The 20483-nt window shown below is 34.3% G+C and overlaps 3 protein-coding genes across 4 annotated transcripts; 2 read left to right on the forward strand and 1 right to left on the reverse strand.

The window, feature by feature from the left end:
- The first annotated feature begins 3677 nt into the window (after positions 1-3677).
- On the forward strand, positions 3678-8629 carry LOC147287228 (sulfite exporter TauE/SafE family protein 3-like). The gene is made up of 6 exons (XM_086241224.1): positions 3678-4267; positions 6426-6585; positions 6822-7006; positions 7394-7487; positions 7606-7746; positions 7879-8629. The coding sequence occupies exons 1-6, from the start codon at positions 4025-4027 to the stop codon at positions 7962-7964; spliced, it is 909 nt and encodes a 302-aa protein (XP_086097350.1). The 5' UTR covers positions 3678-4024; the 3' UTR covers positions 7965-8629.
- A 4681-nt stretch (positions 8630-13310) lies between these two features.
- On the forward strand, positions 13311-17506 carry LOC147287229 (sulfite exporter TauE/SafE family protein 3-like). 2 transcript variants are annotated; one of them, XM_086241220.1, is made up of 13 exons: positions 13311-13555; positions 13689-14488; positions 14823-14982; positions 15076-15276; positions 15345-15409; positions 15502-15538; positions 15649-15737; positions 15802-15888; positions 16009-16059; positions 16178-16399; positions 16666-16759; positions 16858-16998; positions 17106-17506. In XM_086241220.1, the coding sequence occupies exons 2-13, from the start codon at positions 14267-14269 to the stop codon at positions 17189-17191; spliced, it is 1455 nt and encodes a 484-aa protein (XP_086097346.1). In that variant the 5' UTR covers positions 13311-13555; positions 13689-14266; the 3' UTR covers positions 17192-17506. The 2 variants fall into 2 exon arrangements, with proteins under 2 accessions (XP_086097346.1, XP_086097347.1); XM_086241221.1 differs by having other exon boundaries at positions 13311-13549.
- Positions 17507-18424: 918 nt separating this feature from the next.
- LOC147287230 (dynein light chain LC6, flagellar outer arm-like protein) lies at positions 18425-19202 on the reverse strand. The gene is made up of 2 exons (XM_086241988.1): positions 18916-19202; positions 18425-18823 (listed from the first exon to the last, which is right to left on the reverse strand). Exons 1-2 carry the CDS (start codon positions 19051-19053, stop codon positions 18677-18679), a joined length of 285 nt encoding a protein of 94 aa, XP_086098114.1. The 5' UTR covers positions 19054-19202; the 3' UTR covers positions 18425-18676.
- Between the last annotated feature and the right edge of the window lie 1281 nt (positions 19203-20483).

Here is a 20483-nt window from a genome sequence, read left to right on the forward strand (position 1 = left end):
TAATACTATAATGTTAGTAAATAGTAATAGTATAAATTATGTAATACCATAAATAATAAAGTAATAAACTTTTAAAATTATATACAACATAATAAGTATAATAAAACATAAATGTAAATGTGTATATACAACTTTTATAATACAACTATAATTAAATTTATTAAACCACGATCGTCAATTCATTAATTCAACGATCTGAACCGTTCATTTTCTATTTTCATATTCAAAGATCATCCTTACAAAAAATCGGCTAAATCGGAATTCATCTACCCATTCGATTATCATTAGAAAAACCACAATCGTTCATTAATTCAACCACCGTTACGTCACTTTTACATCTCCGATTAAGCTAATTTTTTGCAAGAATTCTCTTTGAGTGGGGAACTAAAACTTGAACAGTTCGGATCATTGAAAACACGATCGATATGTGAGCTTCTACATATAAATACACTTGAAGAGTATAATTCTAATAACTTTCCCGTTGAAACCTTGTTGTTTCCATAATTATGAAGACCACAACGTGATTTCAATAATCTGACCCGTTCATTTTCTATGTTCATAGTCAAAGATCATCCGTACAAAAAATCGGCTAAATCGAAATTCATCTACCCATTTAATTATCATTAGAAAAATCACGATCGTTCATTAATTCGACCATCATTATGTCTCTTTTACATCTTCGATTGAGCTAATTTTTTGCACGAATTATCTTTGAGTAATGAACTAAAATTTGAACGGTTCGGATCGTTGACAACATAATTGCACGACCATCATTATGTTTTATTATAGTTGTAATGTTGTAAATAATTTCAAAAGTTTATTATTTATGGTATTACACTATTACTAACATAATAGTATTATATAATAACTCAATAAGCATATTAATAATTTATTGAAGTAAACAAACGAAAGAGCTATTAAATATGTTATGATTCACAAACTTGACAAATAAATTAGTCAGCTCAGTTGGTTGAGAGTTGAAGCTTGTTATGTGAGGTCTCATGTTAAATCACAATATAGCCAAATCCTATATATATATATATATTTTTTTTAAGATATATATGTGTTTAAATAGGCTTTGGGCCCATTTTGGGCCGCCCGTTCGGGTTTAGCCCGACCCTCCAAGCCAGCAAGCCAAAGCCTGATGGGTGGGCCTTGGGCTTATGTATTAAAGCCCAAGCCCGGCCCGAAAGCCCTATTGGGCTTCTATAATTCAAGCCCGAGCTCGGCCCGGCCCATTACCGACCCCTACATTATTGGTAAAAATTATGCCAATTTCTTTGGCTTTCAGTGTAATTAAAGCAGTTCATGTCAAATGGACACAAATTTAATTCCCTTGTATTTTTGTCATGCAAATAGACAAACAACTTTCCTTGTATTACTTGCCTTGTTGAGTTATTTCCTTCGTATAGTCGTATGTTACAAATAAAGCAAGTATGAAAAGGTTTAATCTTTAGTTGGCTACTACTTTTATTGAAAGTTTTTTTTTTTTTTTTTTTAACAAATGGTTTCATCAATATATCAACTTGGTGCTTAAAATGATGTCATTTTCCCTCAATGTGGTCCTTCATATTTATCACCGCGCATTAATTTCATCCTTCGTTATCTTCTATAAAAAATGACCAATTCACGTCATCATTTTCCTTTTTTTTTTTTTTTAATTCTCTAACTTAATATTTTCATAAAAAATAACTCGAGAGTCCAAAAAATCCTACGAACTCCTCTTGAGTAGTATTATTTTCCTATGACCACAATTCAAGGATTCAACTTCCAAAAATTTTAATCAAAATTCTAACATCTCCAAATAATTCTCAATAATCCAAATTAAATTCTAACAACCTCTAAAAATTATATTAACCTCAAATAAATCCCATAAATCCACAAAAAATCATCGTTGTCCCAAAATCATTTAGAAAATTTTTTGGGGTCTCATGCTCAATTGATAGAGTCCCTAAAAACCTTGTTTTTCTTGATCCAGTACAAAAAACCTGCATGCTATATTGATAAAGCCCTTAATAGTTGTTTGATTAAAGGTTGTTGGGATTAGCAATTTTGTTGACAGTGCTCTTCAATTGATAGAGCGATTATGTGTATCAATACACAAATTATCTAAGACTTAACTTTTAGAATTAACAGTTTTTGTGCGCTAAACATTCAATAGAACGCTAATTGACTAGTGATAGAATAAGCTTTCATGAATTGTCAATTGATAAAGTACTAGGTCAGTGTATTGATAAATTATTTAAGTTCTTTGTCTTTGTCTAATTCTTTTGCTGATCCGTACACTCGAGATGTGTGATGTCTCTCGCTAGGAGTGCTGGATCATTTAGTTCATCCAGTTGCTTGTGTTTCTTTATAAATACATCCTTATAGCTACTATTGATCTTTGGAGAATTTTTCTAAATGATTTTGGAGACAATGAAAATTTTGGGTGGTTTTATGTAATTTAATTGAGGTTGACATAATTTTTGAAGCATTATTAGAGGTTAGAATTTAATTTGGATTATTGAGAATTATTTGAAGATGTTAGAATTTTTATTAAAATGTTTGGAAATTAAATCTTAAAATTGAGGTCATAGAAAAATAGTACTACTCGAGAAGAGTTCGTAGGATTTTTCGGACTCCTGAGCTATTTTTAAGAAAATTTTGAAGTTAAAGAGAATTTTATAAAAATAGAAAGTAGAAAAAAGCTGACGTGAACTGGTTTTTTGACGAAAAATATAGCAGAGGCACCACATTAATGTGCGGTAGTAAATATGGAAGACCATTGAGTGAAAATGAACTTTAAGGACTAAGTTGATATATTGGTGAAAGTTGAGGGATCATTTGTGATAAAAAGTCTTTATTGAATACTCAAACATGAGGATAAGCCTCACCAAAAAACATGAGGGTAACCAATGTAACAAAAAAAAAAAATACTGCTATTTGCACACCAAATTCCTCTTACTACACACCCATTTCTCTTTTTTATTTTTTATTTTTCAAAACGCACTTAAAATATTTAAAATACCCTCATTTACACAAAATAAAAAATAAAAAACTAAAACCTAATCAGCCCACCCCCAACGCCGACGCTAACTCCGGCCACTGTCGCCAGCCTCCCTTCCTTGACAAAATGATTTATCCAACTCAAGTCCAACAAAAATTCCTTTTTTATTAAATGACACATTTAACCCTCACCAATTTCTTTCATCTTTTCTCAAACTTCACGAAGTTTAAAAGTGCCAAATTTGAATGGGGTTTCTTGTAAGTAAATTTAGAAAGTGGGAAAATCAAATTTGTAACTTTTTATTTTCACTCCTGTCTTTTCAACTTTCTTAAACACGTGGTGTGAGTGTGAGTGCTTCCATACTGAAATGAATACTGAAATGAATGAACTTTTGGGCAAGTTGAAACACTATTCACCAAAATATCACGTGCATGGCTGATTGTAGGCTGCTTTACCAAAAAAACACGTGGATGCCCTTAAAACGTACAGGGAGTGTGTGGTTACAGTCACGTACTAATCAACTCTAGCTATCTAGTCCATATAATATATGAGGTTACATTTTTGGGACAAAGCATTCGCATTAAAACACAAAATATCTGCTAATCCAGTTCATAACTTCATATTACAATAAAATTGTATGTATTTTAGGAAATACACGTACCATAATTAAATAAGCAGAGAGAGAGAGAGAGAGAGAGAGAGAGAGAGAAGCTAGAGCCATATATGGATGAGTCAGTTCGAGCAAGCTCAATATATATTACTGGTTTGACTGACTAGTTTCATATGCTCCAGCTTGTGCATGTTATGTGTCGCCTGTCGGTGACCATGTAATTAACATGTGTTATATATTTATGCATGCATTCAGACAAGAGTTGCTAATAATTCTACTTTCTAGGTTTTGGGCTATAAAACAACTCTTTTTTCAGCTAAATTAGAGAGTGAGGGAGATCAACAACAATACCTACTATTTTTTTTTTTGTCGGAGTTTTTGAATATTTGGTCCGAGTTTTGGTTTGTCAAGAAATAGATCATCAGATGGCTGCGGTACTTGGATTACAATGGTTGATTTCAACAACATTGGTTGTTACTAGTTTTCTTGCTGTTGTAGCTGCTTCAGCACAAGAAAGCAGCTTGGAACAATTAGATGCTGCTTCAACTACTTCAAGTTACAATATTAATGGGAGTGGAAAGTTTCAGTCTGCTGTTCATAATCCAACCGGACTGTTAAGCTTCCTATGGCAACCGGGTTGGTTGGGTACTTATGAGCATGTTTGGCCAGTAAGTCTAGTTTAATTTCATTCCCTTCTTCATCACGACTTTTTTTTCTTAATATATATATATATATATATATATTTGGAAATATGCATGATCCTTTCTTTTTAGAGGAATGATATATAGTTTCATTCTCCTTTGTGCCTTCTATCTTTTAATTTGTATCTTCTTTTTTTGTTTTGCAGTAGAGTTTTATGATCGGGAGCAGTTTATTTTTTAAATCACTCTTTAAAGATATATTTACAAAAAATTAATCAAATCAAAAATCGTTTAGTCCTCTAACTTTTATCAAATAAATAAACAGCAAATCTAAATGTTACTAAAATTATCTATTTGTTTGATAATAATTCTAATCATAAAATTAAATTGCATAATGAACAATAGAGAAGACAACTAGCACTCGATCTCTTGTTTTTTTATAAGAACAAAAAAAAAAAAAAGGCTTTTGGTTGTGGCAAATTAGGGGAATTTATGCTGAGAAAAAGATTCACACATCAACACCTTACATGCATGTATAGTGATTTAGAAAGTGTTGCGTTTTTTCACTCATTACTTGTTGATTTTGGGGGATGCTCCAATATCTTTCATCAGAATAGACAATTCACATATTGGGCCAAATGTTTATGCATTAAGCTTCCCAAAATCTTGCTTAAGTATTTTTCAAAACGGTTTTAATTTATACATACAAGAAAATTGATGCTAGAGAGTTTGTCATGCATGTTATATTCCAAGACTGTCTATTTAGACAATTGATTTGGCTAATGTGCATGTGGTCCAGATTTTACAGTTTGCATAGCACCACAACATGGCAAATATATGATAAAAAGACATTACCCTATGTATATATATGATCTCTTATCAAGAGAGATCTCTTTAAAAAAAATAAAAATGAAGGGATAATATTGTAAGGGTCTGCTTCGTAATGTGGTCCAATGTTCCAAAAGTCTAAACCACACTAGCCTTTAGCTAGATCATCATTTAAGAATCATTCATATATATATACATATACGAAAAAAATCAATCAAATCAAAAATTATTTGACCATTTAATTATTGTTGTAATCATTTTAATAGTTATTACAAACATTCGGTTGGTTCATTTAGTTAGTTATAGACTTATAGTTAATTTTTCATTTTTAGAGAAACTAAATAATTCATTTTTCAATTTTAAAGAATGATATATTTTTAAATGAGGCCTTAAAAAATAAATATTTCATCATATCATAGTTATCATTAGACTGCGAGGGGTGGTGCCACAGAACCACTTGAGCAGCCTGTTTGGTACAATGGAGCTCGACAATATTAGTTAATCGGCATTTTGCACTAATGATCGAAAACCAACCCCAACTTTTGGGCGACCCTTACGGCCTTACCCCGAAAAAAAAAAAAAAAAACCAACCCGAAGACCTAAAATGCACTAATGAAAACCAACTCCAGCACATAAATAAAGAAGACTTTTCAAGAACCCTGGCCAAAAAAAAAAAAAAGAAGACTTTTCAAGAAGGCTCAATATTTCAGAGAAACTATCTTATGGAGTATGATAGTTTATAGTACCTATTTTTGTAGAAAACAAAGGGAAAATAGTGAAAATTTGCGACAAAATTTCCCAAATATATAATCAAACAGCAGAAACCACCTCATAGTGATATCATAGTGAAAGTTTAATACGTAAACTAAGCTAAGGTGTCTCTGACCCAAAAAAATAAAACTAAAAATAGCTAAGGTGTCTTGTGGACTTGAAGTAGCTTTGTTTTGAACTTGTGATATTATGCTGACTAATCGTCAATGTTTTACACATTACCTTTCTACTTCTTCGAGTGTAAAAATTCGGCCACTATTGGATTTATCATCCTGATCATGATCAGTTATCTAACTATAGCTTCTGATTCCTGTAGGATACTCACTATACCATATTTTAAAGCTTATAGCATCAGTGTACCCTTCAAGCCAAAACCTCTAACACTTTTCCAGTTAACAAACAAATTGCGAAGTAAATAGTGTAGAAAATTGAGTTGTATTTGGTCATGCTAATGATTGTGGAACAGTACTGAGAATAGTGCTAGAGCACCATTGTTTAGTGCTTCAAAATTTTTGGAAACTTTTTTTCTTGAGGCCAGTAATTGTTCACTACTTGAGGTTATGATATGGTGAAATTGGATATGCAGGAAATGAAATTTGGCTGGAAAATTGTGGTTGGTACAGTAATCGGATTCCTTGGCGCTGCTTTTGGGACTGTGGGTGGAGTTGGTGGGGGTGGCATTTTTGTTCCAATGCTCACTTTGATTATTGGGTTTGATCAGAAATCATCAACAGCAATATCAAAGTGTAAGTGAATTTATGCATCAGTTTATAGTTCAGGTTGTCTTTTCCCATCTTGTATTTTAGAACTAGTATTTGACTACTTGTTTGAGTAGAGGGTGTGACTGATTGGAGCTTGAGAACCTCGATTTTCAATCAGGTTCTCTGTTGCTTTCACCAAATGGTGTCTGTGGTCTCTGCCTTTTTTTTTCTTAACAAAAATTAGATCCCTGTGGCTTTTGGAGTAACTTCATATGAGGCAGTGAACCTGTACAAGGGACACAGAGTGATTGCATCCAAGGGAGAATCAGAGACAAATTGGAAAGTGCACCAGCTTGTTCTTTACTCTGCCTGTGGCATCCTAGCTGGTATAGTTGGTGGATTGCTTGGTCTTGGTGGAGGCTTCATTCTGGGTCCTCTTTTACTAGAGCTGGGAATCCCACCTCAGGTGAATTGAATTTAAACTTCCTTTCATGCCTAATAAGTGAAATATTTGAGTTAGTGTTCCTTCAATTTCCTCACATAATTCTAGCATTCAATTGTCCCATTAAGGTACATGTTCTTTTTTTTTTGGCCAAGAAAGGTACATGTTCAAATACACTACAGAACATCTCTCACTTTCCTGTTGTTAAACCCATTTGGTTTCTTTCAATCACATGCCCTTATATGTATATTTAGGCAATATGTTAGGCCTCCATTACATGTCCTAATTTTGTGTAGTCACTTATCTTTAGGCATTAACATTATGCTCCAATTGTGTAAATTGACTATAGTTCTGTTTTGTAAACCCTTTGTTTCAATGCCTGGCTCACTGATTGAGAACTGGTGTATGCAGGTGTCAAGTGCCACTGCCACATTTGCCATGACATTTTCTGCATCCATGTCGGTTGTAGAATACTTCCTCCTAAAACGTTTTCCAATTCCCTATGGTAACTTTCTGTATTAACAAGATGTTGCATTGTAAATTTGTAAGAAGAGATATTTATTTATTTTTTTTAATTTCCTTCAATAGTTTGATGCCTCTGGTCATTGTTATTTATCTTGCAGCTCTGTACTTTGCTGTTATTGCCACTTTTTCAGCCCTTGTAGGGCAACATGTGGTGAGAAAGGTGGTCAGTATATTAGGGAGAGCATCTATAATTATCTTCATTCTCTCCTTCACAATCTTTGTGAGTGCGATATCCCTAGGTATGTATCATTCATACATATATGTAGACACCACTTTGTGTTAGTCATGTCCTGCCCATAAAATGGGTTTTGGTTCCTTTTTCTTTTCCTCCTAATGATTGATTAATTGATGCCTAATTTGTTTTTAAACAGGTGGGGTTGGAATAGCAGATATGATTGAAAAGATTGAGCACAAAGAGTACATGGGGTTTGAAAATATATGTACTTATGAAGGCTAGTTTGAGTAACTTCTGGCAGTTCCCCAAATCTCAAACTTCCTTGCATTAATTCCACACTCTAAGCTCCAAGATTCTTCTGACTTGACATCAAAAGTTGGATTTTTTTTTCCACTCTCAAATGATAACTTGCTGGACCTAATAATCTGGTCCTTTTAGTTATCAGTAGTTTGAGAGGGAAGAGAAATGAACTGTCATGAAACTATTTCAAGTCCTTCATCTCCCTTTCCTTGATAATTAAGTTGGTGCTTTCCCCATTCTTGAGCAGTAATATTGCTTTCACTTTTTGAGATTTGAAAACCAAATTTCTTAATTTGGATGATGAAATAATTCTTCATTAGTTTTATCAATTACTTCCTAATGATCTATGGCATTTGTCAACCAATGCAACTTTCTTACAGAATGCAAGAAATTAACAAAAGTTTAAAGCATTGTGTACCCTTCTATATTTAATTATGTAGAATAATGGACTACAAGAAATGAACTGTTGACGTGAGTCAACTGAATAATTAATGGGAATTATATGGTCTTAATACGTAATTAGTGTATTTATTTCTATTAATATGTAATTAGTGTAGTCATTTATTTCCTTGTAATTATGTTATAGACCCTCTGTATATTCCTCAAATACGTTTTATCATGAACAAGGTATAGAATTTAAACCACCACATCATTGGTTCATAAAGCAAAACAAGCCACACAAAAATCTGCCAAGTTGGTTTGGTTTCCTGTGTAATTAAAGCAGTTCCTATGGACAAGATTTTTCCTTTTAGTTTGTTATGCAGAAAAGGACAAAGCAGCTTCCCTTTATTATTTGCTTTCTTCTCCTCTATTGCATAAAGCAAATATGAACAGGTTAGTTTTTTCCCTTTGATTTGAGTTGGGTTTTGTCTATATCCATAAGTAAACATAGCAGTGGGGACTGCAATTGTGAGTTATCAAACATGTGATCGGGTTGTGTATCCCAAAATGAGAAACCAAAAGCACTAAAGCAGTCAGTTTGGATTACTTTTTATCAGCAAATGACAAGAATGATAATGGGTAACACATGATATATTGTGATAAATTGCATGGCGTGTTCCATTGAAACTCCATCAATTTCAAGAGCTGACAGTCCCGTCCTCATTAACTACATTACAGGAATTTAAAATCTTGTCATGTTATCAACCAAATGGGAATGGAATGGTGAATTTAGGTACTTCCATTGATTAATTGGATTTATATGTCTTTTGAGTGGAGGAGGCAAGGCTAGCCAGTTTGACACAAAGACAAAAGAAAAGTACAAGCCAGACTAGTGTTTGAAATTTACCCAAGTAAAAAACCTAAAGAGCAACTTTAAGGTGAGGGCTTGTAGCTCTGGTAGTTAAGAGTATTTACTCTTACAGTCCGAGGTTTTAAAGGGCTTGTAGCTCTAGTAGTTGATAACATTTATACCTACACTCTGAGGTCGAATCTTGTAAAGTAATTTATGTTTTTTTTTGGTAGTAGGGAGCGCCAAAGGCCTAGAAAACCAAAGCTAACTAGCTAAAACAAAATGACCGCAAAAGAGTTTGGATGATTGGATGTTATATTACTAGACCATTAATGGTACAATATTCAAAATCATCATTTCTAAATTAACGATTTTGATTAATAATTTAACAATATAACATATCAAGTTGTCTAATAAGAGAATATTATTCAAACGGGCACAATGTTAAAAATTAGAGAAGAACTTACCTGTCCCGGTGATACAGGAACATGTGTTATCCCTCCTTAATCTCTCTCTATCTCTCTCATTCTCTTTCTCTCACTCTCTTTTTTTTTTTCTCTCTCTCTAATAGGGATAGCACATGTCCCTATAACAGGGACATGCAAGTTATTCTCTACAACTATGTCACTTTGTCCAATAAGAGGGCATTTTCCTAAAATACCCTCGACAATAATTAGTACAAACTTTAATTCGAGGATGGGCATGAGTGCATGACCCAGCAAGAACGTAGGACTTGTATTTTATGGCCATAATTCCATGGAAATGGGTTGTTTCGCTTTGTAAATACATACACAGCTGTCACTGTTGTCATTTTGTGGAAGAGGGATTTTTCTCAGTCATTTTGGCGCGCATTTAATTGACTAAAACATCAAGTGGTTGGCAATGATTGAGATTTTTTGTTCCAGAATGTAATGGTCTTGAGTACAAAGTACCCCAACCCTTGAGGTATCAATTATGATTGTTCGGTATAAGTAAGATGGAAGCATTTGCTTAATTAGCCGAAATTGTATAGTATATTTCTTTTCATTATATCGGAGAATTAAACCTTTAACATATCTTTATTCCGAACTTGTTTATGTACTCTGCCTTATTACCTGAATTATTTTCAACTACTTTTTCAAAAAAAAAAAAAAAGTACTAAAGAATTCAATTTAATCCAACATTTCTGCATTGTAAGAAAACGCTCCATGACCAATATTCTCATGCATGTTAAATAACTTTCAGTTCCAATTTTTTATATGTGGTTTAATTTTGGTTAAACTATAATAGTAGAGTACTTACTTCCACACTTATGGCGAAACTTTGAGTCCCGGCCTCCTTGCCGTTAAGTAAAATTTTTTTCGCTACTTGATATTTTATGAAATTTTGAATTTTCACCTAGCAGCTAGAAATATTTGGTTTATATATAGATGTTTAACTCTTAAGATGATGTGCCACCAAATAGGGAAGTACAACAATATATGGTTTTATACAACCAGTCAGTCTTAATATTATGGAGATCAATTTTCCTTAAACAATCGTTGTGAATTCAACGGGTCGCTTTTAAGTCAATATTCTTCACTTCTTGAATCAGGTGTCGTAAATTTTTTAAAGAACAATATTTTGGAATCAGAAACCTCGATGGATTGTCATGAAGTTTGGAAAAAGTCACCAAAGAGAGAACACCAATTTGTAGAAATATTAAACCTTTGTCATTGAAAATCACTATGTAGTCCTTTCAAAACAACAAGAGCAAACCTCGAAAGTAATAGTTGTTAAGAGTTTGTATAAGAAAATAACCCAGACTAAAGCAAAACGTGATTTGCTTTTGTTTAGCAAAATTTAAATTTTATTTTATTGTCAAATTTTAAGAGTTTAAATTTGAAATTTAATTAAACGGACATATCTAATTAATATACCTGTCCAATTTTGAAATTTCAAATTAAAGTAACTGCTTGGACAGTCACAATTGCCCAAACAAAACTCTTTATATTGTTAGACTCTTGTTTTAAAACGTAATCAGTTTTCAGAAACATTTTTTACATCTTTCTTATTATTTGGAAATAAACACTTAATACGTTCGTTAAAATTCAAGGTCCTGGTGTTAGGACCTTGAGTTTGATAGTTGTATCCTGATGGTCAGACGCCTTACGAACTACAAGCACTGAGTAGAGGCAAAATTCTGTCTAAATGACATTGCAATCTGCAAGCCTCTATCAAGATCCAAGTTAGTAATTTTATAGAAGTTTGTGTTTTTATATTCTATCTATAAGTTTGATTTTATTTGTTAATACATCAGTATTTTTGTGGTTTATCTGAGAATTTATAATTGTTCTATTAAAGAGCCCTTAAGGATTATACCCTCCTGACAGTTAAATCAAAGCTTATACACAAGACATAGAATTAAGGATGCGAAAAAGGCACCTTAAGGATTAAGGATGCGAACGGAGATATTTGACCAAAATTTGGAGCTTTCTATTTGCTTTCATTTTATGCACTCATTTTTAATTTGTTTCGTCATTATTCTTAATTTAATTAGAATTTTGGTAATGCATGTGACTCTTGTAATGTTTGGAATTTTTGAGAAAGAGATTAAGGGGGAAGTGGGTCACTCATAATAAATGGTTGTTCTTCCTTCTCTTTCACCTTTGACAACGCCAAAATAATAATGACCACGCAAAATTAAAAACCTTGATAAAGACACCCTTGTCAAAGTATCTGTTCGACTGTTCCTTAACTTTTTCCAAAAAGATACTTACTTCTGAGAAATAACTGGAATTAATCATAAAAACATGAGTGGTTATATTTTCATCCACAAACCTACTGTATTTTCTCACCCATATTTTAATAAAAAAAATCATGACAAATTTATTCTTTTATAAAATTACCTCTAAGGACTTAATTAAAATAAATAAATTTATTCTACCCACCACTCTCTCTATTTATCCACCTCTTTACAACGATCTAAATTCTATAAACCCTTAAACAAATTTCTCTTCTTTTCTCATATTATTATTTTTTTTATTATACTATTTTTGGGTAATGAACAATCAAATCGACGTCAGAGAGAATTCACCAAGTGAAAAGGTAAGCAAAACAATTTTTTTATGAGATGTTTTCAATTTTTTTTTTTTTTTTTTTTTTTGAGAGTAGGCTAACCACGTGAGTTCAATTCTTGGATGAAATCACCATGAATTGGGTGGAAAAAGATGTTTCTGGGCATGTGTGCATTCTAATTGGAAAAAGATGTTTGGTTAGGTTTATATATTATTATTTGTTTCTATATCCTCTTCCCAATCTTTTGACCACAGTTGTGAGAGCAAAGTATATACTACAGAAGTGCCACATAAATGCTTGAGGATCCTTCTCGGATAGTTCCTTAAGATAATGAGCATATATAGGTAAAACCAGGAGCACAATGACGTGGACTTGCTCCTTGAACCACTCCAAATCTTTTGCCAAACTTTCAGACCTTTCCAGTCTCGTATTTATGAACTCAGAATCTATACATAGCCAAAAAACCACATAACATTCAGTATTATTACTATTATTATTAGATAGGATACTAGGAAAAACCATATATTTGGATAATTATTTTGGATGCCACTGTAAGCAAAACTATTGCGAGTGAGTAATCTAATTAAGTTGAACTCAATTAGTCACATTGCGAGTGATTAATCTACCAAAACTAATGCCACTGTAACATATAATCTAATTAAGTTGAAGACAGAAATGAAGAAAAAAAATGGGTGGGTGGGATAATAGTTAAGGAGGGTGGGAAGTTTATTGGTATAGGGATAATGAGGGGTGTGAAATATTTTTTTTTTCAAATTTAATAGGGGGTGTGTAAAAAGAAAGTGAGTGAGAAAATAGAAGAAAATGAGTGAGAAAATAGAACAAAGGAGTGTGAATATAACCACTCTATAAACATAGAGAAAATTTTGTAGTCATGTGTGAATCTGAACTACACATTTAATTAAGAGTCAACTTAATCAATAATTTAGATTCACAATCCCACAATATTCATTAGGATAATCCCAAAAAAGAAGAAAATAAATAAATTAGAGCCATCATCCAGTCTGCCACCACACAAGCAATTAAGCTTCACTTCCATCATAACCAACTAACCAAGTCACTCCAGCAACCCAATATTTGATGCACTACCCCAAAGCCACCACTCAGCAGAGACAGTGCACACATGAAACTGGTGGATGATATTAGGTGGTTCACCCAGATATTGGTCAGTTGGTGCTTATATAATGCTGGGATTCGACCACAAAGAAATTCAAGATTTTGTGTTGACTAGTTTGTAGCTAGAGAGAGAGAGAGAGATTTCATGACGTGGTCTCTATAGCAGGTTCTGGTAATTTATTTGTTTAATTATTCTTTTTCATGGTAATTAATTTGTTTTGCTACCTTTACACCATCAAAAGGTTAATTCCTTGATATTATTTTATCAAAGATATCATAATATTTGACTTTGCATGTCATGGCAGACAGACAATATTAGAAGAGAGGCAGAGTGAAGAATCAGCAGAGCTCAAAGAATAAGCTCCTGTTTCTGGTGAAGTCCGAGTTGAGTCAGCTCAGCTGGTGTTTATATCTGTGTCAAGCACTCATGGCATGCAACTTGTAAGAAAATCTTGCATGCAATCTGAGCATGAAAGTTATCGTTCTGGATTGAGCTTGAGACTTGAGAGAGACTGGTCCTGGTCTGGGGCCCTGGGCTACCACTTGGGGTGTCTCAACTTCAGACAAAGAGGGAAAGTAGCACTTTTTTGGAGTACTGTTGGAGAATTCTAAGACACACATTCAATTCGTATATAGACATCAACGACAGTGAACCAGAAATAGATTCCAGTAGATTATTGCATTCCCAATTTCCCAAAACACCAAAACATGCATGAGTAGATGGAATAAAGTCTAGAGATTATTCCTCTGAACACTTTTGAACTCTGCAGACCTTTATATAGGAACTGGGTTTTGGTTTCAACCATGTGTTTTTGATGGAATTTATGTTCTGTTTCTAAGTTTTGGGTTTGAGGAGGAATTGGTGGAAGTTCTGAAGTACCAGATGGCTGCAGGCAGCATATCAAAGTGGTGGAGTCTGAGGTTGATTGGAATGGTTGGGATTGGTTTTCTTGTTTTGGTTTTAGTATCTGTTTCAGCACAAGAAGTTTTGAAGCCACAAGCTTCAAGTCAGAATCATGGGGAAGAGGTTGAATCTAATTACTTAATCAGAGTGTCAAACTTGCTTTCGCGTCCTGGCGGATTGGGTTATAAGCATGTGTGGCCCGTAAGTCCAATTTCCATTAGTTTTGTTGAATATGTTTTCTTAATGTGATTCTAAATGGATTTTGTGGACCTAAACTGTTTGGCTGGTGAGAAACTTTTGCCCAAGAATGATTAGCCATGTAAAACTTTCAACTTTATTCTTGTAAACTTCTTAGTTCTCAATTTTCATTCCCTTTTACTTTCCTCTTCTTTATCACTAAACAAATTAGCAACCTCTATTTTACCATAAAAAAAAAAAACAAACAAAGACTCATATGTTTTTGTATTTTTGGCACTCAAGATAGTGCTTACTAAACACTGTTGTAGTGCTAGTAATAATTGAAATTGGGTCACAGGAAATAAAATTTGGCTGGAAAATCGTGGTTGCTACGATAATTGGATTCCTTGGGGCAGCATTTGGGAGTGTGGGAGGTGTTGGCGGGGGTGGCTTTTTTGTTCCAATGCTCACCTTGATTATTGGCTTTGATCAGAAATCATCAACAGCAATATCAAAATGTAAGTACCTTTCCATCACAGGCTAATTTACATTTTGATTTTCCATTTAAACACCTGAATGCAATTTTGCATGTTTCTGTCTGGTTTGGTCAGGTATGATCACAGGCGGAGCAGCTGCAACTGTCTTCTACAACTTAAGGCTAAGGCATCCCACACTTGAGTTGCCCATCATTGACTACGATCTTGCACTTCTATTCCAACCAATGTTGGTGCTGGGGATCAGTATTGGAGTCTCTTTGAATGTTGTTCTTGCCGAATGGATGATCACGATCTTACTAATTGTTGTCCTCTTAGGTAACACTTTTCTAAACTGCAATTTTCCCCATTTACATCTGGGACAGCTGCCTTATGTATATCTGCAGGCACATCAACTATGTCGTTCTTCAAAGGGGTTGAAACATGGAAGAAAGAAACTAAAACTAAAAAGGTGGTCTTTAACCTTTGCTTGTTTTCTAGGTTGATTGTATGTTCTGCTTTACTTAAAGCATCTAATACTGCACCTTGTTTCATTACTTTTAGAATTTGCTGGATGCTTCCAAACGTTTGCAATCAAATGGTGAGTTAGTCTATCATTTCTTCACTTTCTGGTAGCTAGATGTTTTCCATCTATTCTAACTTGGATACCTCAGAAGTATCTTTTACCAGGCTGACATGCTCTTTAATTAGGTGCTGGCAGTGAAGATGTTGAAGGCAGAAATATTCCGGGAGGCCCAAGCAATGACACAACAGGAACCAAGGAAGCTAAAAGAACAGAGGTAAGAATTTTGAGGCTAAACTTTAAGCATTGTTTTTAGGGACTGACTTCTGTGACATTCCCAGGTTTCTATTCTTGAAAATGTTTGCTGGAAGCAACTTGGAGTTATTTTTGCTGTCTGGTTCACAATACTTGCATTGCAGATTGCTAAGGTTTTTTTTAATCTAATACATATGTGACTGATTTTCCTTGGAAGCTTTTTATTTTGAATTTCCCTCACACTTTTATACATTATGAAGTTAGATTGATGGGAAACTTATTTGTTGGCACAGAATTACGTGGCAAAATGCTCAGCGGCATATTGGGTATTAAATCTCTTACAGGTACCTTCGATGCTCCTTGCATCAAGAAAACAGTCTTCCTTGTGGCTGGAAATAATGACTGAAATAAGAACCTCACAATGAGAACTTGTCCTTCCTTCTTTTGTCCTGTTTCTATCAGATTCCGGTGGCGGTTGGAGTAACTTCATACGAGGCAGTTAACCTGTATAAAGGGCGGAGAGTAATTGCGTCCAAGGGAGAAGCCGGTGCAAACTGGAAAGTGTACAAGCTTGTTTCTTATTGTGCCTGTGGCATAGTAGCTGGAATAGTTGGTGGATTGCTTGGTCTTGGTGGAGGATTTATTATGGGTCCACTCTTTTTGGAGATGGGAATCCCTCCTCAGGTACATTTCATACTTCAAAATTGAATTAGTGATGCAGTTGAGTTTTTTATTTTTTCTTTGAGTGCCTCTCACAATTCTAATGTAGCAGGCTAAAGTTAATTCACATCATTCTTTTCATTTTCATTTCCTTTGTTCCACCCCTAAAAGAGGAAAAGCTATCCATCAGAAATTTTCTTGGAAATTATTAGATACCTTCAGTCCTCCTTCTTTCATGTAAGGAGTCTATGTTTGCATGCCAGAGTAACTTGTTGAGAATTTGTATGCAGGTGTCAAGTGCCACAGCCACCTTTATCATGGCATTCTCTTCATCCATGTCAGTTGTAGAATACTACCTCCTAAAACGATTTCCGATTCCCTATGGTAATTTTCTCATCCATTCAAGTTTTCTGTTAACAAATTGAGGACTACTGGTGTTTAGAGGACAAAGGTTGGCTTCTTTCATTGAAATTCTTTTGCAGCTCTGTACTTTGCTGCTGTGGCTACTCTTTCTGCAATCATAGGGCAACATGTAGTAGGGAAGGTGATTAAGGCAATAGGAAGAGCATCTTTGATCATCTTCATTCTGGCTTTCACAATATTTGTGAGTGCACTGTCATTAGGTATGTGCCATTTTTACATATGTGGATCACCGTTTCTTCATTTTTAACTTCATGTCCAGACCAAGATATGATGGATTTCTGTTCACATAGCTTTTACTTCTAAACAGGTGGGGTTGGCTTAGCAAACATGGTTAAAAAGATTGAGCACAAGGAGTCCTTGGGATTTGAGAACATGTGCCCTCATAAATCCTAATTTTCGAACTCACTCTACTTCCTCATTTCCCTGAGCATCAAAATTCCTCTCACACTTAAAATCATTTACAACATATGATTTTAAATGTGAGGAGAATGTAGTGTTCTCAAGCTTCAATTTTCTGCTTTGCATTGTATAATATTCTTAAATTCATTGGATCCTTGCTATGCAGATGCATAAACTTGTATTGAAACAACTCGATCCCCCTGTACCCTTTTCATTGATTACTTATGTAAGATTCAGGTGATAAGTAGCTAGTTCACAGTGGGAAAATGATTTCAATGGAACTTCTGTAAGATTCAAGGATTTGAACCACCACATCACTCTCACATATAGCAGATACCTGCTATTCAAAATCAACCTTTTTGGCTATTTGTTCATGCCATATGCTGTTCAAAAGTAGATGGTAAAGATTTCTGATAAACTAATGTTGAAGATTTCCACAAAAATCTGAACTTGATAATAAAATTCAAAAAAATAAAAATAAAACAGTTGGTGGGCATCATTTTCTCATCTTTTCAAACTAAAATGAGCATCCTCACTAGTCTTGGATAATAAGAACTGTGTGCAATACAACAGCCTTAATTTGTACAATCCTATGTTACCAAACTCTAAATCTTCCCCATTCACATATTTGGCAACTTCCTTGAATTGTCATGATCTGCATGCACATACTTGGTAGTTATTAGGGTGTTTGAGACATGGAAAAGGGAAACTATGACTACAAGACTGTTTTAAACTTTGCTTGTGTTCTAGGGTAGTTGTGTATAATCCCTCAAATATTGTACCTTTTTCACTGCTTTTAGAATGATTAGTTATGTAATAATAGTGCAGTCACTAATATTGTGAAAGCTAGAATGAACATAATTAAAGATGTTCCTTCTTGATGACTCCTTATTGTAAACGATATAGCCTCTGCTTATAGTAACTTTTCATCTTGAATGAAATGAAGTTAAAATGGTCTTTGAGATGTGCCATATGTTATATCTTCTGTTAAAAATGATGTCCGTATTGTCAGGTACATAATTTCATTTTTAAGGGTATAATTATCATTTGACATTCTAAATATTAATTAAATAATTAAAATTGAGGAATGGATAAGAGATATCTAGTAGATATCTCTTTTGGGTCTTTGACCCAGAAAATTTCACAGGAAAACACGTGCATCAATTCCTTCAAAACAAAACAGACCCTAAAAACACAGAAAGGGATTGATTCACTGGGATTCACTGAAAAAGCTAAAGCTATCTAAATACTTTCGAAAAGAAGCATTACAAAGCTTTTGATCACAAAAGTCCCCTGCTAGCCATTTGGGTACTTTCTCTACATTTCTCTATACATCCATTTTAAATCATCCAAGAATCCCAGATCAGGAAGAAAAAGAGGAAACAAAAACAAAAACAAAAAAAAAACCAAATTTGCAGCCTTTTGTGCTCATTCTCTGCCTTCCTCTCAAACTTTTTTCCTTTTCTGCCAAACACTGCCTTAGCTTTTGGAAGTCCCTTTGAAGATAAGGAAGCTGAGAGTCTCAAGCTTGAAGTAGATGAAAGACCCCTTAGAATGAGTGAAGAAACACCCAAAACTCGAACCTACCACACATTGCCATCCACACCCATATTTCGTATCAAACTCCTGCCATTTTTAAAACCCAGAAACAAAAATTAGCCACAAACTCAGAGATTCACAGAGTGAGAGAGAGAGAGAGAGAGAGAGAAAGAGGGTACCTTTTTAATGTGGGCAGCTATAGATTTGCAATCAAAGACATCATAGAGATCGAGAGCTTCAGAGGCAGAAGCCATGGCTTGCATCTGCATCTTTTCTGGCATGTCTGTGTCCTTCACCAACGCTTTGCCTTCCAACATCTTGTTCTTGTTCTCTGTGTTTGTGAAAATGAAAATGGCCCAGTTGGGATTTCACACGGTTTCTCGACTTCTCGTTCTTATCTTCAAGAACCGAACAGAGAACAAATTCATATTAATTGAGAGAAAAAATAAAAAATAAAAATGGCAGATTGTCGATTTGTTGGAGACAGGGCAATAGTAGATAAATCCAGCAAGGACATGGAGGCTTTTAAAAGGCCATCCCAACCTGCCACGTGTGCTCCAATTAATATTTGTTTTTCTTACCCTTTTTCTCCTCACTTTATGAGAGTTTTTTTTTTTAAGAAACGTTGACTTTAAGTACCAAATTACAATATTTTTTCATTTTAATTATCAAAACGTTTATGTCATTTCACTTTAAATATTAAATTTCAGTTTATGTACCAACTTTAAAAAATATGGTTATACCGAGATATAACTGTTTAACAGTCATAACTTTTTTATTAATTTGTTGTTTTTTCAATATTTTCAAGCATTTGCAACCCTTAAACTTTAATGTTTAGTCTCTGGGCAATAAGATTTCATCTCTCAAGCCTAAATCAAAAGTATTAAACTCTTATAAATTTTAAATTTTTATGAATTTGAAACAGTCACAACTGTGACTGTTCGACAGTAACAACTGTAAAGCAAACTGATTTGTAACCTAATCCAAAATGTCTTGCTCTAGGTTAGTACCTAAACTAAAAAAAATTAGTGTCTTACTGTTTTGCTGAAAAGCTATTGATATGTGCTATTTAATCCAAATTTTTTTTTACTTCATTTTAATATTTTTTATATATAATTATAGTAAACTATTTAAAACCCTCAAGTTTAAGCTTGATTATTTATAAACCTCCACCCTTAATAAAACTATTTCTCAACCCCCTGTTAATCACTTAATCTCTCCCAAAACCCTTTAGTCAACTAATACCCAACCAAGTTTGACCCCCAATTTTTCTAATATTCCAATTATATCCTCAAACAATTAATACCCAGCCACATTCTCTCTCTCTCTCTCTCTCTCTCTCTCTCTCTCTCTCTCTCTCTCTCTCTCTCTCTCTCTCTCTCTCTCTCTCACATTCGATCTTTGTTTCTCCTCAGCGTTCTCTCTCTCTCCCCGCGCGGCTGTGCCGACGCGTTCTCTGTCGTCCGGTGAGACCAGTCTCAAAACAATCTTCATTTCTCCCTCTTCATCCTCCTGCCCTCCACGTGTCGTGAAACCAAACTTCGACGCCGAATTGGGTCTAGGCAGACCCAAGTTCCATCACCGGCGATCCGCTGATTCCGGCGAGGACGAGCTATTGAACTGCTAGGGATGGCTTCCTCTCGTCGTCCTGAGTGTGCTGGTGCCATCAGAACTCTAACCCAACCCGTATCGCCTCTGTTTCTAAGGAGAGAAGCCAGTGACATCCTCGTCAGAGATCTCTGTGTTC

The sequence above is a fragment of the Dryas octopetala genome, chromosome 4 (genome assembly GCF_963921425.1).
Source record: "Dryas octopetala chromosome 4, drDryOcto1.1, whole genome shotgun sequence".
Taxonomy (NCBI): domain Eukaryota; kingdom Viridiplantae; phylum Streptophyta; class Magnoliopsida; order Rosales; family Rosaceae; genus Dryas; species Dryas octopetala.

Excerpts from the sequence above, each read along its gene's own strand:
- LOC147287229 (XM_086241220.1), top strand. The coding sequence starts at position 14,267 with ATGGCTGCAGGCAGCATATCAAAGTGGTGGAGTCTGAGGTTGATTGGA. Across the intron at positions 14,983-15,075 it reads ATCAACAGCAATATCAAAAT|GTATGATCACAGGCGGAGCA; the intron begins GTAAGTACCTTT and ends TGGTTTGGTCAG. Across the intron at positions 16,999-17,105 it reads TGTGAGTGCACTGTCATTAG|GTGGGGTTGGCTTAGCAAAC; the intron begins GTATGTGCCATT and ends ACTTCTAAACAG.
- LOC147287228 (XM_086241224.1), top strand. The coding sequence starts at position 4,025 with ATGGCTGCGGTACTTGGATTACAATGGTTGATTTCAACAACATTGGTT. Across the intron at positions 4,268-6,425 it reads CTTATGAGCATGTTTGGCCA|GAAATGAAATTTGGCTGGAA; the intron begins GTAAGTCTAGTT and ends TTGGATATGCAG. Across the intron at positions 7,488-7,605 it reads ACGTTTTCCAATTCCCTATG|CTCTGTACTTTGCTGTTATT; the intron begins GTAACTTTCTGT and ends TTTATCTTGCAG.
- LOC147287230 (XM_086241988.1), bottom strand. The coding sequence starts at position 19,053 with ATGTTGGAAGGCAAAGCGTTGGTGAAGGACACAGACATGCCAGAAAAG. Across the intron at positions 18,824-18,915 it reads TAGCTGCCCACATTAAAAAG|GAGTTTGATACGAAATATGG; the intron begins GTACCCTCTTTC and ends TAAAAATGGCAG.